The 20,212-nt window shown below is 36.2% G+C and overlaps 1 protein-coding gene across 2 annotated transcripts; it reads right to left on the bottom strand.

Annotated features, from left to right (window-relative positions):
- Positions 1-1,124: 1,124 nt before the first annotated feature.
- LOC121237657 (probable Ufm1-specific protease) lies at positions 1,125-15,760 on the bottom strand. Of its 2 annotated transcripts, none has more exons than XM_041134494.1 (13): positions 15,516-15,760; positions 14,989-15,351; positions 13,879-14,147; positions 13,621-13,708; positions 13,328-13,503; positions 12,556-12,646; positions 11,839-11,964; positions 11,656-11,703; positions 11,489-11,565; positions 10,019-10,107; positions 9,626-9,737; positions 9,388-9,511; positions 1,125-1,656 (listed from the first exon to the last, which is right to left on the bottom strand). In XM_041134494.1, exons 1-13 carry the CDS (start codon positions 15,709-15,711, stop codon positions 1,427-1,429), a joined length of 1,989 nt encoding a protein of 662 aa, XP_040990428.1. In that variant the 5' UTR covers positions 15,712-15,760; the 3' UTR covers positions 1,125-1,426. The 2 variants fall into 2 exon arrangements, with proteins under 2 accessions (XP_040990428.1, XP_040990429.1); XM_041134495.1 differs by having other exon boundaries at positions 9,388-9,490; positions 15,516-15,758.
- Positions 15,761-20,212: the final 4,452 nt, after the last annotated feature.

Genomic DNA, 20,212 nt, shown 5'->3' with positions numbered 1-20,212 from the left:
CGGAGAAATTACGTTTTATTTTTTGCCATATTATTTTTGTTTATTTTAGTCTTTTATTAGATCTCAATTAGGTTTAGTGATGACATACCTTGAAGATGATTATTCACTCCACTTCATATGGTAACTTTTTCTCTTTTATGGTTTTAATCACTCTTACATGAATCTGATGCTTTAAAGTAAAGCAAATCTTTCATAGAGAGGTTTCTGCCAATAAATCACGGAAACTCATTACTTTTATTATTTTTGTAATTTTCAAAATATATTAAGAAAGAGTAATGTCACGTACAGTCGTAGAATACGCAAGTGCCGTATATTGACTTTTGAAAAAGAGTGAGATCTACTATTAAAAAATTATTATTTTTTTATATGAATCCCGTATTTATTCATTTTTTTAAAGTAATTGCATGGCGCTTACATATTTACGACTGCAATTATAATTTCTCATTAAAGAGTTATATTGTATGCTACTCCTATATCTCACTATATTAAATGTAGCATTGCCCACCAGTCTTTGGATCAACTTGTTTAACAAAACAAAATGTAATGATAGGCAATATCACGTCAACATTGGAGTATAATAATATTTCCTTTGCCAAAATGTCCCTTTTGAGTTTGACACAGAATTACATAATACTTCAAATTCTTACATCTCTCCCATTGTGTTACTCTTCACTTTCTTATAAAAAGTTGGGCATATGTGTATTGGCAATGAGTGACATCTTAAGCTAAAAGCATTAATGATTAAATATAAAACTTCAAGCGAGATAGAGATAGATACATAAAGACCGTACAACATATATTTATGTACGCGTGAATTTTCCAAATAATATTATATGCTTAATTAATATTGTATGATTCACATTATGAATCTGTTTCTCTCCCACGATACCCTCAAGTTTGAATAAAGATATTAGCAACTTCTTTGTGGGTCCAAACAATCATTTTTGTTATTGTAGCATCTGCATGCTCGTGATTTCTTAATTAAAAAATACTTGCACTTGAGTACTGGTGAATTTTTTAAAATGTCTTTTCTTTTAGGCTGATTACATATATATTTATATAATTGAGTTCAACGTTTTTACGTTTTATGCACTTGTTGATTATCTTAGTTTTGCACATTGTTCTTTGAATAAATAAATTGGGGCGAATAGCTTTTATTCCTCAGTTGAACACAAGCCAAATTCAGCCAGAAACAATGGCAATGAGCAATCAATTCAGCACAGCAGACAGCATTAAAATTACAGAACAAAATATTAAGAAGATAATGCCTACTATTGTTGAATTATGTATGTATGTATGTATTAAACATAGGACAATATCTCTTACCGCTTGTTAACTTGCTGAAAGCTGCCTGTTCTGCTTAGGAGTTCAAAGTTCCCAAGTTGGCAGAAACTCCACCTCTCTTGTACTAATCAGAGTTGTAAAATCATACCATATTGGGCCGCTGTGGCAAGAGAAGATTATAGAACTTATCATGTAAGAAGAAACTCCTTCCCTTGCTGTCAACAGACTTCTTCCACCCGCACCACCCGCCATTTACAATTTTCTTCAGGTCTTCATTGCCGGTATAATGAGGATCGAGTATAAGGAATGCACAATCTCCACTTGCTTCATTGTAATCGACTCCCAATAGCGTATATGCAAGAACACCTCCACCTATGTTTATACGAATACTTGTTAAAGTGACGATTGTGTCTAATTCTGGTAAATAACAATTCATAAAATCTAAGGCCCGTTTTGGGGAGCCCAACTAATTTTAGTTAGGAGGTTGATTGTAACGACCTGGCCCAATAATTCTAACGTCGGAATATTGATAATCTTTATTGGGTCTAAATTATATTTAATGGACAATATTGGATAACAATAAATTATTGAGATTGATTAGAATTTTAATTAGGTTCAATAACTAGATTAAATCTCATTTAACCTAGACTCCTTTTAGAATTTAAAGATCGGTCATTAGTAATTTATTTCAATTCAAAATCATAACTGATTGAAGTCTCTTAGGCAGTCTCAGTCACTGCTAATCCTATATTGAATAAATTACTAGATTATATTTTTAAATTCAAACTCTCTTCTTGAATGATCGTGACCAAGTCCAACTCGAACTCATGGTTATCCTATTCCAACAAGGATACAACTCTACAAGTCATCTTCATGCTAAAACTCTTTAATCGACTGTCTTCTCAAACTCTAAACCATGCACGTCCCCACCTTCCACTAGGATTCATTACCCCAATAGAATTCTCTTACAATTCTACAAATCATCTTCACATTAAAACTCTTAAACCGACTCCTTATATATACGCTCAGTCCCATGCACTTTACGTGTATCTCCTTCGTCTTCAAGCCTTAGTGTAGTTTCTAGTCCACCAGCATCCCTCACGTTTTCTCTCTTCTTCTAGTTCACGTGATCGATTTCATGCCTGAAATATTGGATTTTAATGCTACAAGATAAGTAGCATGATCATACCATAAACGACATATCTTTTATAAAAATATTATGCATGTACACCCTCCATTGGAAGCCTCTTTTTATGTACCCAAGTCATAAATATCATGATTTTATGCATAAGTTTTGTGTTAGTTGCAAGACATGCATTAAATATTTTATGAAAATCCATGATTTATGCGAAATTTATGCATTAAATTATTTATGAAAATTCATAATTTTATGAAAGGAGTTGTGCATCAAAAGATTTATGAAAAATCATGATTTTTTTTTTTTTATAAGTAAGAAATAATATTATTAATATGAATGAAATAGGCATAGATCATGTACACAGAAAGTATACAGAAGAACACCTAAAAACATTCTTAGTACGATAAATTCAAGACAAGAAATCATGGACATTGTCCCCGTTTAATACAATAGCTGAAAACCAAAGCATTAAGGTGTCGAGAAAGAAATTCTTCAGCTCAATTATTGAGCGTTCCTTATCTTCAAAACAACGTGCATTCCTTTCAGTCCAAATACACCACATGATACACAACGGGATCATCTTCCACACTACTACCACTTGCTGACAGCCTTGCATCTTCCTCCAACAACCCAACAAATCCACCACCCTCAAAGGCATAACCCATGCAACATCAACCCTTTGCAAGATCTCATCCCACAACACCCTTGTTACTTCACAATGTAGTAAGAGATGGTCCACAGCTTCTTCATTCTTTTTGCACATGCAACACCAATCCATCACTACACATCCTCTCTTCCGCAAATTGTCTGTAGTTAAGATCTTCCCAAGAGCGGCGTTCCATACAAAAAATGCTATTTTAGAGGGCACACGAGACCTCCAAATATTCTTATAGGGGAACGAATTATAGTCCCGTATAACCAAAATGTTATAATATGCCTTAACAGTACATTTTTTGTGGTTATTAGACCTCCACTTCAAACTATCACATTGTGCCAGAGGAGTCCCTATGGAATATAATAGACTGAAAAAATCTGAAACAATAGATAGTTCCCAATCATGAAAATCCCTAATAAAGAGAATATTCCACTGATGAAAACCATGAACAAATAATTGCATATCCGCCATTGAAGCCTCCCTATTAGCTGCAATACGATAGAGGGCCGGAAAAGCCCTTTCCAATGCATGATCACCACACCACACGTCCTGCCAAAAACTGATACGATTACCCTCACCGGCTATAAAACGAATCTGTTTTTCAAAACAAGGCCAACCATTCCTTATAAACTTCCATAAACCCACACCATACCCCCCTCTCATTTCATTGGAACACCAGCCACCCCAAGCAGCACCATATCTAGCGTCTATAATCTCCTTCCACAATGATCCTCCCTCTGAGTAATATCTCCATAGCCATTTCTCCAATAAAGCTTTGTTAAAAGTTTTCAAATTACACACTCTCAACCCCCCATATACAACTGGGGCACATATTGTCTTCCAACTAATCAAATGAAAATTCAGAATGCCCTAAAGAGCTTCTCGATCCTATTCACCACCCCTGCAGGCATAGGAAACAGAGATAAGAAATATGTTGGGAGGTTAGTAAGGGTACTCTTGATAAGAGTGAGACGACCCCCTTTCGATAAATACATCCGCTTCCAGCTAGCCAATCTTTTCTCTATCTTTTCCACCACACCATCCCATATAGCTCTAGCCTTGAAAGTTGCACCCAAAGGAAGACCCAAATATTTCATTGGTAAAGAGGACACCTTACAATTCAATAAGCTTGCTAAACTAATGACATTTGAGACCGCACCTACCGGACACTACTTCAAAGCAAAGTAGCAATGCTCGTAAGGTTTGGATCTGGCTATTATCCGCTTCACAAAAGATTAAGGTGTCATATGCAAAAAGAAAGTGTGAAATGGTGATAGGGCCATCAAACCCACTACCCACTTGAAAAGCAGATAAGAAACCTCCATCAACAGCGGTCTGCACAATCTAACTTAAGGCCTTCATAACTATGACAAACAAAAGAGGAGAAAGAGGATCTTCCTGCCTTAAACCTCAAGAACTATAAAAAAATCAACCGGTGTACCATTAACTAGAACTAAGAACCTGGCAGTTGAAATACAGTGACGCATTCAGAAAATCCACCTAACCCCAAAGCCACACCTCTCATGCAGGTATAAGAGAAATTCTCAATTCACATGGTCATACGCTTTCTCCATGTCAAGCTTGCAAAGAATACCTGAACCTCCCTCCCGCAATCTATGGTCTAAGCATTCATTTGCAATAAGCACTGAATCAAGAATTTGTCTCTCACGGATAAAAGCGTTCTGAGGCTTGGAGATAATATGTTCCATCACATGGCTTAATCTATCGGCTAGAACCTTTGAAATAATCTTATAAACACCACTAACAGGCTTATAGGGCGGAAATCTTCAATAATCGAAGCCCCATGTTTCTTAGGAATGAGAGCAATGAACATTGCATTAAGGGATTTTTCAAACTTTTGAAGAGTGAAATTCACTAAGACCTGCAAAATATCACCTTTCACTATGTCCCAACAAGTTTGAAAGAAACACATAGAAAACCCATCTGGATCTAGTGCTTTATCCTTAGCCATCCCAGAGATAACCTTGAAGATCTCTTCTTCATTAAAAGGTCTCTCCAAAACACTCACACTCTGAGAGTCAATTGCTTCAAAAGACAAGGCATCAAGCTTCGGCCTCCAAGAAACCGTTTCTGAGAGAAAGGTCTCATAATAGTGCACAATATGGTTTTCTAGCTCAGGGGGAGAAGAAAGCACCTGAGAGCCAGAAAGTAGAGACTCAATAGCGTTGTTGCGCAGATGTGAATTGGCCACTTTATGAAAAAATTTCGTACACTTATCACCTTCTTTCAACCAAAGGGCCTTAGATTTTTGGCGCCATGAAATCTCTTCCGACAACAAAACCCTCTCTAAATTTGTCACAACCGTACCCTTTCTCAATAACACCTCCTTCGAACTATCTCCCAATATTTCTTTGCCCTCTAACTCCTACAATTCCTCCAACAGCATTGACTTCTGATCATCGATGTGGCCAAAAACTTCTAAGTTCCACTTCTTTAAGTCTTGTTTCAATGCCTTCAGCATGCCTACAAGAATAAAACTAGGAGTACCAAAAAAATGATACGATCACCACCAAGAATGCACCTTCTCTACAAATCCATCCGATGTTAGCCACATGTTTTCGAACTTGAAATACCGGTGACCCTTGTGAATGCCCCCACAATCTAGTAATATAGGAAAATGATCTGAGTTGATTCGAGCTAACTGTTTCTGACTAACTTCCGGATAGTGGGCTTCCCACAAAGGAGAGACAAGGAATCTGTCAAATTTTGACCACACTCGACCATTTGACCAAGTCTATTCCCCTCTACCAGGGGAACCCTACCAAGGGAAGATCCATGAGATCCAGATAAAAAATGAACTCATAGAATTCCTTCATAGCCATAGTGTTCCAATAATGCCCTGATCACTCGCTTGGAAAGCGAGTAATGTTAAAATCACCCCCCATGCACCACAGCACATCCCATAGTGAGTATAAGCCCGCCAACTCCTCCCACAACCTTCTCCTCTCCCTATCCACATTAGAACCATAGGAGCCTACAAATGCCCATTCCCATCCGTCAACATCATTTTTAAATAAAGTCGTAACCGAGAAATCTCCAATACACTCCTCAATCACCTCAACCACTTTTTTATCCCACATTAATAATACTCCGCCCGAGGCTCCCCAAAAGGTTAAATAAGACCGACCTACATACGAGCAGCCTCATAAACTCCGCACAATTCTTCTATCAATAAAACGCAACTTTGTTTTTTGAAAACACACACATCACCCTTCCACATTCGCAATAAAGATTTGATACGAAGGCGCTTATTGCGATCATTGAGCCCCCGTACATTCCAAGATAAAATCTTAGGCTTTATTTGGACATAGATTGCCCCTGCTTTTCGATCTATCCATTCTGCCACTCTCTTCCTTTACATCATAATTGATGGAACAAGTTAGCCTTTTAAGTTCTCTATCCTGCTTTGAGGCTGACTTCGAGTGGTTATCTTCAAGTGCCACCAGAAGGACCTTGAATTGTTCTTCGTAACCTCAAAAAGAGATCCCAATAACAGCTTGTAACTCCTCTACCTTCTTAAACACCTAATTTGACGGACTACTCCCGTGTTTAAAACTGGAAGTGTACACAGAGGGGTTAAAATAACCTCCTCTCCACCAGCACTATTATTGTCAAACAAAGCCAATTGCAAGTTTGACTCTGAACTTGAGACACTAGTTGCAACAGATTCACTAGTTACCACAAAGGTTTCAGAAAGTCCCATCCCAGCTTCAAAAATACCTCCCACACAATCCCCCAACTTGTTCCCATAAAAAAAACCCATCTTCAGAGGAGAAAGCCTTCTCAGAGAGCCCAAATCCTTCAAAGGATTCGAAAGCCCACATTTCGGTGTGACAGACGGCACCAAAAAGTCAATGGGGCCTCCGACCACCACACTCGACTGCTTCTGTGCAGATTCCGGCGACATCAGGTCCTTCTTGGCACTACACAACCATTTCTCAGAACACTGACGACTCGAAACTAAAGCTCTAGAAGCTGCCGATTCACTCTCCAAACCCCCAGACCTTGCCAACGAGGCTACTACCATCGGCGATAACCCCTGCTCAAACGCCGACTTCTATGCACCTTCCGACGAGGAGATGGGTCTCATGGGATTAGTAAAGACAAAATCCTTGAACTCTGCCGGCATGATCACCAGCGTCCCAGACCTCGCCAGCGAGTCCGCTACCAATGACGTCGACCTCTGGGCCACCATCGGCGGTGGAGGTTGCGGCCCAATGGACGACGATGGAGTGACCTCGCTGGACTCCCCGCGTCTCCAAACATGATTCAGTAGCTGGGCCTGGGCCAGAGGTTGAAACTGAGCTAGAGGCTGAGCCTGGGCCAGTGAATTCGAATGGGCTTGTTGCCCCATAAGGCCACACGAATGGGCATGTGAACCAACCCGTTGGGCCACATGAAATGGCCTTGGTTGAGGCCCGTCTAACTCCCAATCCTTCCCCTTATAACCCATAGCACTCAACCCATTGCAAGGTCCTATTTCCTGACCCAACTCTAGATCCCACTTCAGCCTCTCCTCCACACACCGTTTCACATGAGCCAAATTAAGTTGCAAAGTACCCACTTATTTCTCCATATCAGACACTGTTTGCAGCAGATTTTCCAAATCCAGCCCCGACATGCACCTGCCAGTGCCATTCCCATTGCCTTGTTGCGCCTTCACCACTACTGTCCTTTCTGCACAATTTGGCTCTTGTGACAAGGCCTCCCTGTAAGAAGAGAAAACAAGGTGCCCCTGTCCCTATCCCTGTCCCTGCCCCTGCGACGAAGAAGAAAACGGCCGTGGACAACTTCCTCTGTTAATCCCCCCCCCCCCAAAACAGAGGATGTATCAGCAAGTTCCTTCAACATACCACCAAAATTCCTCCAACCTACCCCCATTCTCCCTTCCGGTATCACTACTAAACCACGCCTCTTCTCTTAACTAAACTCCGATAAGAAGATCATGATTTTATATGAGGAAATATATATCACGATATTTTATGAAAGAATGCAATTTCATTTGAAATTTATGATATGACAAGTATGCAAGTATGATTATGATGAAGTATGAATGATAAGATACGTAACGGCCTATGTTATGATATGAAGATGGTACATATGTTATGGGCATATTGCATTGCTAGGTTGTACATGCTAGTAATGCACCCAGTGTGTTTTCCTCATGTATGGATTCCACAACCCGCAGCCATGGGCAGAATCGGAATCTACTTAGATTTGCTAACCCTAACTCACAGTGGTCAATAGTGGGTACTGACCTGTAACAAGTAAAATATAATTTCATGTTCATGTTATTTATGTATGTATTATGAGTACGCATATTTTTCAAAAAACCTTATGTTTATTATGGACTCGTTTGGATTAAGAGATGAGATGGTTTTAGATAAGTTGAATAAAATATTGTTAAAATATTATTTTTTAATATTATTATTGTTTTGAAATTTGAAAAAGATGAATTATTTATTATATTTTGTATGAAAATTTAGAAAAGTTGTAATAATAAGATGAGTTGAGATCACTTCTCAATCCAAACGGGGCCTGTGTTGACTGTATGATGTGCTGTTTATTGAGTATTTGACTCATTTTTATATGTATTTATTTTTTATACACCCCAGGTGATGATATTTATGAGGATAAGACTATAGAACAATACTTGGCCAGGGAGGCGAGATAGAGGCCTAGATAGTTTATGTCATGTTCAATTTTATGATTTGAAGTTTAATAAGTTATTTTGATAAGCGCATGAGACTTTATTGAATTTAAATAAGTGTCTCCACAGACTCTTTTGGATTTTAAGTATTTAATATAGATGTAATTATAAGGAATCTTTGTACCTGGAGCTTCGTTAGAAGAAAAGTTTTTTTTTTAAATTCAAGTTTAGTAGCGCACCAATTCTCCGAAAATTTTAAAAATGACTTTATTGGAGAGCGGAGTGTTACATTAATATTCAGTAGGTAGGTAATTGTGTTGATACTACAAGATGCAGTAGGAGTTGGTTTTTGGTTATAACATGGAACCTCACCAAGGCAGGGGCTTTTTGGACCCAATCCTGGAGAGTAAACCCTATATACACGACCCTATCTATCAGAATTGTGTATCAAGAAATCTAGAGGAACCCTAGTGCGGAATCAAACCCTGCATGTCTGAGTATACAATTATCCCAAGCCTGCCCTTTGACCACTTTGCTGAGCACCCTAACAGGTAATTAGTCACTACATCTTTACCTAAGAGAAGCCTTGAGTAGACGGCAGATAAAGGAAAAGAAAAAAGTATGTTTAATCCGACTAACCGATCATAATGGGCGTTCCTTGATTCTCAAAGTGCAAGGCCAGCTCTCGACATTTTTCAGGAAGCTCAGCTCCAGAAGTAACATTTATGACTCTGCAGCTGACCTGATCAAAGCAGCAACAAACCCTGTCAAACTCGTTAATGCACATTTGTGTCAAAATGCAATCCAGTAAATATACCTTGGGAGCACCACTTTGATAATCTACAGAAATATCGGTTGCTTAATTTGATATACTTACACCTAGAAGTTTGTCTAAAACAAAGCTCAACTCAATGGCACCAATCCATTCGCGTGATCCAATAAAAGAAGCATCTTTATCGCCAATCTCTACAAGTGCCTGCTGTATTTCCCTGATAAATTAAATTGATTCATTAGATTTGATGGTATGACATTGACACCATAAAGATAAGCAAGGACACTATTCATATAGTTGTGATTTTCCTTTAGATCCATACTGGTAATCTTAATAAAGCACTGCTAACAGATCAAAATCAATAAAACATCAGGTAACATAGTTCATCGAAATCAAACTTCAAAAGCAGCGCATCCTGTAGAGCAATTTACCCAAACAGGTTAAAGGAGAAAAAAAAAACTCTGGAGCTGTGCATTCTATGCAGTGACCTGTTCGTACCTATGTGAAGGAACATCTATGGAGGAGTAGTGTTGGAGTCTGAACCACGAAATGATAGTCTGCAGGGACCGGTAAGCACAACCCCAGCCCTTGCAAGTGAAATTTAAATTACTTCAGTAGGACTTCAAGTACAAAAAAAATCATGACGGAAGTATTTAATTTGCCAAAACCTACTATTGATAGAGAAGAATATTCCATCAAACATTGCAAAAAGTGTTTATTTTATTTGATAGGAAATGATAAGAGTAACTTGACCACTGCTTGATCCATTTTTTTTTTAAAAGGTAAACAAAATTTTATTGATCATAAGAATAGGCAAGAGCCGCGTATACAGGACATATACAAAGTGCTATGTGTTAGAGTCCAATCTTAAGCAGAGAAATATGACTCCCACTGTCTTGTGAGATACAGAGATCACCTACAGTAACAAATAAACTCTTTGCTTAAGATGAAAATAATGACTAACTAGAAATCGCCAAAGAAGAATATCTTGAAATCCATGTCAATTAAAATTGACTCTATTCACAGAGAGAGAGAGAGAAACACTAATTATATCAATTTAGGCCTCGTTTGTTTTCAAGAAACATCTCATCTCATCTCATCTCACCTCACCTCATCATTAAAACTTTCTCAAATCCCCATACAAAATAAAATAAACAATTCAACTTTTTCAAATTCCAAAACAAAAATAATATTAAAAAATATATTCTAACAATATTTTATTTAACTTTTTAACTTTAATCTCAACTCATCTCATCTCTGAAAACAAACAAGCCCTTAGTAACCTAAGATAAAAGACATCGGCAAAAACACAAAACACAACCCATAGAGCTATCGATATAGTTTATCCTAATATTTTAGTTTAAAAAAGATATATGATTCTGGGATAGATATTATGCTTGAAGAAAGGCTATGCATAAAGAATTAAATAGCAACATATCAAGCTCAAACACCACTTTATGGGGGACACAAAAATTGTAAACAAATGAACTATCTAATGACTCGTAGTCTAACTATCTTATTATGATTATCAAGTAAAACATTACATAATATTCAATGCAAAATATAGTAGCAAAACATAAAAGAGACTCTAAATATAGATGGCATTAGCTATGTAATTATTGGCACAAGTCAGCACAGTAATTTGTAAACATGAATTCCGTGCTCTTCCAACCTGCCATTCTGAAGAATGTAAAGGGGACTTTCAATTTATCAAAGAAAAATTCTACTCATCATCCCCACACTACACATGATTTTTTTTTTCTTATCAAATGTGTGGCGTATGGATGATGAGTAGAAGAACTCAATTAGTTTGGGAGGAATAAAACCAAAAATATAAAAATAAATGTGGTATGTGGGATGATGAGTAGCAAAACTCTTTATCAAATAATACATCTAGAGGATGTCACAGATTAATATGCATGTTCAACAAAATGTTAAAATACTCTTCAAAGAGAGAACTTGCATTACCAAATCATTGAAACTGTCTTGAAGATAATGATAGTATTCATAAGAACCTTGAACCAGAGACACAATACCCCCCGGAACTGCATAAGACGGGAGAAATCCACCGAAAATGCAAGTGAGAGGAAGCAGGAAAAAGAAGGGGAAAAAAGAGAAGCCACTGAGGGACTAACCACCACTGCCTGGAATTCCAATGTGCACATCTTTAAGCAAAGTAGAACCTGAATTATCAAATAGACAGCCAATAAGTTACCGAACAACACATACAGAAAGAAGAAGGGAGAAATAGAGAAGTCAAAAGTCAAAAGGTTAAAATTGACTCCAGAGAATGTAGCCCCTCTATTTGAGAATGTTACCTTTTCGTATTGTGTCATTCCTTGCACTGTCATTTGTTGTAGACAAATCCAGAGCATTAGCAGTTCTCAAGAGAGGACGATCAGACGGTAGTCCCAGCCTCAAGTGCAGAGATTTTCTAATATCAACTGCAAAAACCAAGTACCACTAAATTAGGATTAGGTTGAGAATCTCAAATGTGATACTAACAGCTTAAATAAGAGGAGTACCTCCAGTTACAAAATAGATAAGCACACTCCTTTCTCGGTGCAATTTTTCTCTTAAAGAAAAATAAGAACCAACTAGAGTAAAAAATATTTTGGCACTGTTCATTTGAGGCAAGGAGTCCAAGTTAAAAGTGTTGGTTCTAAATTGCGACCTGACAACCATCTAAGTCTTCTGAGGACATTGTTGTTTAAGATAGAAATGGATGCTTTTCATCAATAAAAATGTAAGTTGGTAAGATTTGGTTTTCCTTCTTTTCATTTAACCTTGAAGGTCAAAAAGGAAAACTCTGAATGGTCCAGCAACGAGATCAAACACTTCATTATTTCAAACTGCGGGCATGATTAGTAAAGGGAAGAAAGCAGAGATCTGTACTCGAAATTAGAAGGAGCTTCACAACCATCAAGGAACATTCATTCATCTGAGAAGGCTGTCCTTCCTTTTATCTGGTCCTACCAGGTACATGGTATATGTTATTGCCTAAAACAGAGAAGGTTCAATCAAAAGCTGCATACCTTGCTTCATTTCTGTCTCCCCATAATTCAGTTCATAAATAACAGTTATTGGATGCAAAACTCCGGGAGGATTAAAGTGATAGGGACAAAGCTGCGAATGCATAAACTTCCAGTTACTTGAAGAACATGTGAATTTGATTATGTATTCTAGGAAAATAATTGTAATAGAGAAAAACAACAAAAATAAAATTTCGGTAGAAACAAAAAAAGGGATATGTTGAATATGATTAAGCTACCCAAGGAAAAAATATGAAAATGTATTTGCATAATCCAATAAGCAGGAAAATCTTCTTGAATGAATAGATGAGCAGTTGTTTTTTGTTTTTTGGTAAGTAGATGAACAATTGTTATTGACAAGAATATATTGTGATGCAACACCTTCTATGGAATCGTGATAATGAAAGTACAAGGCAAAAGCACCAATGGTCATTGGACTAAATGGCATCTCCTCACTTGACAGATAAGGAGTGGAGAGCGAGGGTACAGATTCATTCCCATGAGGTACATGAGCAAGGGTGTCCAAGGACTGAGAATACCTAGAGCGAGTATTGGAAATGACAAGGCTTCACAATCCAAATATAACACCTTGACCGCATAAGATCATTTTGCACCAAAAGAACTGGCAGCGAAAGATAGGAGAGGAGGAATCAGAGGCAAAGGAACCATGTGGTGCTAGTAATATATGTACGTTTATGAAGGTAGAATTGGAGTTGCAGCACAATTAACAACATGAAGAACCGTAGAATTTCATCTGTCTAATGGGTTGCCTTACCTGAGGATGTTCTGTTAAGAGATTGGGCAAGATTACATTCTTCATTGAATTCAACTGATCAACTAAACCCGGTATGATTAACTTCGAAACCGCATACATCACCGGAATCTCTTTGGCTGCATAACAGAGCACTTCTAGCTTAAAGTTTACAGCTAAAAGCCCGGCTTCTTCCAAAGCTGAAACCACAGTTCAAAAAGGAGTTTAAGGAACCAAATCAACAATAAAACAGGGACTATGAAAACTATTCAAATGCACAGAAATAATTAGAAGAAAGCAAACACTGAAATCAGTACCTGGAATATATTCCGCACCAGGTGCAGAGGATTTCTCAGACTTTTCTGAGCTATTAAGCAGAACGCTTAGTTGAATTATATCTGCATTCTAAGTACCAGAATTTGTCATGGAAAGAGAATGATAATAGTCCTTGAGGGTTGTGAATGTATATGAAGGATGCGGTGTAAAACAAATGACCTAATAAAGAGGCAACTATTCAAGCTACCAGGGATCTGATAACTATAATGCCTCAACGAATCTTATAAGCTATTTCTTACCTCTGCAGACAAAATTGGTCCGTCGGATTTACTTTTCAAACAGAAGTGCACGCATGATAGAAACTTTGGGTCAGAATCATGAGCATCTTTACCCAACAGTTTGATATTTGAAAGAGCTGTGTCAAAGTCCAATTCCACACCACGAAGAATGACAGGTCGAGGTACTTCTGTGGAGGCTTTGCTTAATGTTTCTACCACATATACAACCCGTGGGTCTTTGAACTTGGCAACAACTGCTTCAGTCGCACGCAAATACATCTTCTCTGCATCTGATAAACAAAATGTCCACGGGCTAACTAAAGAAGTATCTATCCATTAGATTACATTAATGTATGCATCTGACTAATAGATATTTCCAACATGAAACCTAAAACAAAAAAGTTATAAGCTCTGAAAACAAGATAACCCAACAAAGGAGTATAAAATCAACAAAGCCTAAAATACTAACGATTTGAGGCCAGTTCTTACTCCAGTCTTTTCTTAACTTGATTTGTCCCTGTCAACATGTTTATGTCAGCCACTTTTTATTAGAACATCTAGCATGCCACTTTTTCTTAACACCATGGCTTATAACCGTTTACTTATATAAATAATAATAAAATAAAATAAACCACCATGGCTTATGACCCAGATTTTGATTAGGCTCCAATTTTTTGGCTATTATATAATTAACGAATTGCAAAAGTATATACTTCCAAGTTTCCAACACTCCTCCAACCATTATTAGACACCATCTCTCATCTCCAACGACCAATAGCCACCATAACTTCTATGGTACCCCCGTGACAATGCAATTAAGCAAGAACGAGCTTTTGGAACTTGTTCCTTGGTTAGTCCATTGTCTACGCAAACAAAAACCACCCAATCATAATGTCCAGTACTTCAAAAGTCCCGGCCTTAATTACTTAGCATAAAAAATAAAGTCACTTTAAAATGATATATACATTTTTCAATCTTTATGATAATCTCTATAAAAATCATTGTAAATTTGAGACCCAATTAATACCAAAGCTCAATATTTTTCAAAAAGTAGATGAGCAAAAATCAATTTACCTAAGTAATTAGTGCCAACGGACACCAAGTAAAATACATTATCAAAGATCAATATACCTGGCCCATTTTTTGCAGGAAAATAGACTGGAAACCTAATCGGAAGCTCGCACCGCAGCAAACAACCCGTCTCCCAAATATGCTTCTCCGGATGTTCATCATATACCACCGAAGTAACTAATTCCAGGCTCCTTGAATTATCCGATCTGGTTCGGAAAAATTGAACGCCTCTAGTATTATTCAAATCAGCAACCGCACCGATCGTCTCCTCATCCTCTGGATATACTCCTCCTTCAGAAAGAAGCTTTTTCAATCTACGGGCGGCATCGATTGCCTCGCTAGCGTTCTTCCCGGACTCCGAATTTCCAATAACTAATGCTCCGATTACTTCAAAACCTTTAAGTAGCAACGTCCGAATATCCTCTGCTCAAATCGCAAGATATAAGTTTATCAAAAAAGAAGGGGGGGATAAAAAAAGACAAATCAACGAAGTTAGAGCAAAATGTGAAAAGAACGAAATAGAAAGAAATCTCTTTTTTTAAGTATTTATCTATTAGTGTCCTGAGAAACAAAGGAGAATTTGGCACCTGATTCTTTGAGGTAATCGGGCGAGGGAAAGCCGTGGGGAGAGCGAGTGTGGATGCATCGGAGTGTGGAGACGATGGTGAGTGGCGGGAGAAATGGGGACCCGATTAGCCATTGGAGGCCCGGTTCGTTCTTGCGGAAAACGAGCTTTGGGCACAGAACTCGTACGCTGCTTGCTTGCTCGGTTACTTCCGCCATGGACCGAAAAATTCAGCTGAGGTGAGGACTTTTGCTACTCGATCTCGATTTAAATATGCAAGCAATATGACGTCGTTTTACTTTTGTTCCATATCACACGATGCCCATTTCCGTAACGGTCTGTTTTAATCCCATTTTAGATATATGAGCTGATTTAGTTACACAAAGTTAAATTATTTTATCTTATTTTATATAATTATCATAGTTTTCATAAATTTCTATACAAAATATAATAAATAATTCAATTTTTTCAAATTTCAAAATAAAAATTATATTATAATAATATTTTATTTAACTTTTAAAAAAAATCTCATCTCATCTCATATAATCTAAATTGCATAACCAAACAAGGCATAATCAGTATACATCAATTTTGAAAATTAGAAAACTGGTACTAGATCCATTCATCACCAAAATCAAAATTTTCGGTTTTACAAGTTCATGTTCGATTTGGTTCAATTTTTCCAATTTTCTTGGTGTAGTGGTGTTTAATTTATTAACATATTATAGTATCTAATTCTATGTCATTATATTAATATCTAACTTTTATATATGTTAGTAATAATATGATAGTTACATATACTAAAACTACTAGTTTATTTATATTAGGGTGATGTTACACCCATCGAGAAAAACTACTGAAAGTGGTCACCGAATGTGCAAATTTTATTTTATTTTCAAACATTTTTTTAAACCTCTTAAATATTTTTTTTAAATGACAAACTTATTAAAAAAATACTTCTTTAACTATTAAGTAAAAATAAATAATAAATAAAAAGCAATTCAATAGAAAACTTAAGTAGGAGTAGAGTTTTCTTTTATTATTATATTATACGTATATTATTTTATAATAATTAACACATATTAATATAGTATTGAATTTAACTATATTACTATAGTCTATATAAGTTAGACTATACATATTTCATATAAGTATATATGATCAAATATGTAGATATATAAAAAAGAATATATATTATAATTTATTATGTCATAAAATATATTTAGCCTTAATATATATATATATATCAAAAGTAGGTTTATATTAATAATTTAATATTAATGTTCATGTTTAAGATTAAAAGTTTAATTTAATATTAATGTTCATGTTTAAGATTAAAAGTTTATGTTATATTAATTTTATATTATTAGATTATTATACATAAATAATAAAATTTTAAAATTTCAAATTATATTAATTTTCAATTTAGTATATAATATATATACAGTATAATATAAAAAAAATCACATAAAAATATTTTTTATGTAATAAAAAATAATATATTTATATACCGATCCGGTGTTCTAAAAATCAAAACCCATGATCGATTTTCAATTGATTTTATAAAATTGGAATTGGTACTGGATCGAACACACCACCGATTTTTCGATTTCTTTTTTTTACACCCCTACTAATAACTCATAAAACTTCGTCACAAACATTTTTTTCAAAGATTTTTCAACTATAATTCTCAGCATCCAAACAAGCACATCCAGTTTTTATGTCAGAATCTGTAGCCACAATAAGTTCTTAACAAAATCTTGAAAATAGTGAAATATTAGACCTCATTCGACTATACAGATAAGATAAGACAAGACGAGAAGAAAAATCTATGAATAGTAGAGAGATAATCGTGAAATAATTTAAGTTAAGATTTTTGTAGGATTTTGAGAAATGAGAGAGAAAAAGTTAAATAAAAAAATCTTAAAGTTAAAAGATTGTTAGAATATTTTTTTTTAATATTATTTTTGTTTGGAATTTGAAAATATTGAATTATTTTTTGTGTTTTATTTGAAAGTTTGTAAAAATAATAATGATTAGGTAATGATTAGATAAAAAAGTTAAAAATTAAAAATTTTAAAATTAAATAATATTTGTATTTAAATAATATTTAAATATTGAAATGAGATAAGACAATTTGAAATGTTTGTAAAACCAAACGGGGCATGAATTGATCATGTAATTTGCCTTAAAGTCAAACTGTTCCATATTATTTTTTCAAAAACTTTACTTGCAACTGGTCAGGGGAACCACAGGGAAACCACGTCCCACATGGCAAAATGTAAACGACACCGTCTTCCATCGTCCCCTTTTTCCCATTTCAGAATTTCCTTCCATCTTTCAATCTTCCACATTCCCACTCAAAATCCCCATTTCCCCCATTTCCAAATCTCTCTCGAAATCCTCATTCTCACTCAAAATCCACATTTTCACTCGAAATCCACCTTCCTACACGAAGACGACGACACACTCGAAGACAAATGCCTTGTTTAAATTCAAAACGCACCTCAACTTCTCTCATTATTCTCAAATTCTCACACAAAATATAATAAACAATTAAACTTTTCAAATTCAAAAAAATAATAATATTAAAAATAGTATTATAACAATATTTTATTCAACTAATCTAAAACCATCTCAATTAATTTCTGAATCCAAACGGGACTGAAGACGTAAGACCCAACAATGCCCAGTTATGGTTTTTACTGAGATTTATTGAAGTTAACTTGGAGAAAGAGTTAGATAACTCCATTATGTTCTGGTCTGTGAGAAAACCTACTCCTTCAAACTTTAGATTCCGATACTTGTTCAACAACAAAGAGAAGCTGGCAAATATGAAACCGTGGCAATGGGCAAGAGTGAGCTTATTTAGTGCGAGACATGCTTCTACAATTGAATAAAGCAGTTCATCTGCAACAAATGAGTTTGACAAATCAATATCTCCCAAGGCTTTAGCGTATAAAAAAGATTCTACGAAACCAACGTCCATTGAACGCAACCCGATTTCATTTACAGATATGGACCTCAATTCTCGACTATATCGGAAACACTTTCTCGATAACGGAGACACCCACATGAAGACGACGACGCAGATCCAACAATGCCCAGTTTTGGTTTTTTCGTCTGAAATGAGAAATTTGAATTCTTTCCTCCGCTTCATTTCGTTTGTATTATGGTTTTTTTAAAATATATCGACTGACGTGGCACAACCTATTCTTCCACGGTTTCACTCACCGTTTGCCTGTAGCAGTTGTGTGGAAAATAAAAACAAAAAATCTACTTACAACTGGTTTGGGGAAACGACGAGGAACCGTGTCCTACGTGGCATGTTTCAAAACAGCATCGTTTGCGTTTTGAAATTAAGTCCAACAATCAGTGTCAAAACTCGTTTCCCACATATTTCACTTTCACTTTCTACCGCTCGATCTAGATCCTGCCATCTTCTCCCCATTCCTATCGTATTCCCCAGGAAGGCTTCGTGGCTCTGGTTCAGTCAGCGTCGAAACTCGTTTACATTTTTTATTTCACCTATTTTTCGCTCGATCCAGACCCTGCCCTCTTCTCCCAATTCTCATTGTCAAGAAGGCTTCCTGGTCTTCTCCACTAAGCCACGAACACATTTGGTCTTCTCCACCAGAGCCACGAAGCCAGTTCGCCTTCTCCTCCATATCTAAAATCTAAAGCCTACAGAGCAGTCCCCGTAGGCACTTCTACTCAATTCTCCTCGAACCCATGACCCACAAACCCTGCTATCTCAGAATTCGAGCCCACGAAGCCCTGTTGTCTTCTCCACTAGATCTAAAATGTAAAGCCCACAGAGCATCAAAATCATAATCCTAACCCTAACCTCAAAAAATTTGGCATAATCATCGATCTGGCTGAGTTTCAAAGTATGCCCTTGCAAAATCAGGTTAGTTTTCTCCCTTTTAATGTGTTTTGGTTTTGATTTCTCTCCCTTCTCACATTGCGTGTCAGTTATAGAATATGTTTTGTGTTCTCTAATTATTTATATTTTCTTTTCCATTTTTTATCTCCGATTAAGAACTTCACTTTGAATCCCTGTGAAGAATCATAAGAAAAATTAAAAGTAGTGGACTAAATTTCTATTTGATGAACAATGGATTATGATAGATGTGTATTGGAATTGTAGAGTTCACCAATAAAAGAAAAACCAATTTCTTACCTCATGGATATTTTATTTAATTATTTAGAAAATTTTAATGGATCTTTTGGAGCATAGCTATCTTGGAGCTAAAAGTTTCAAAATAACATTTCTTATTAGATTGATCTGAGATTTAAATTTCAATTTCCAGTCAAAGTGTGCATTTGTTTTTGTTTTTAGTAAGTGGCTAGAGTTTGCCATTAACTAATGTTGAATTGGAATAAGTGGGCTTTATCGAGTGGGCTTCCACTTTCACATTAACACATTAAATAGCCCAAAAGGCTATATACGCTACAAACTCTTGCGCCCTTCTCAAGGCTCTAGTGAGACCACATAGCATTCCAAGTCCTTGGGTAGGCTGAAAATTCAACATCACTAAAGGCTGGAGTAAAATGTTCCACTAAATCACCATATTGAGCCTTGATTGCCTTTTGCACCAAACATGCACATGCAAGCACCATATATGTGCATATAAATTCAATTGCTCTGCCTTAAAGTCTCAGTGAAAACCTTCTAGGCAATATAATTTTGGATTATCCCTAGTCCCTAGCTATGGT

The sequence above is a fragment of the Juglans microcarpa x Juglans regia genome, chromosome 6S, assembly GCF_004785595.1.
Source record: "Juglans microcarpa x Juglans regia isolate MS1-56 chromosome 6S, Jm3101_v1.0, whole genome shotgun sequence".
Taxonomy (NCBI): domain Eukaryota; kingdom Viridiplantae; phylum Streptophyta; class Magnoliopsida; order Fagales; family Juglandaceae; genus Juglans; species Juglans microcarpa x Juglans regia.
This window is presented reverse-complemented; position numbering and strand designations above follow the sequence as displayed.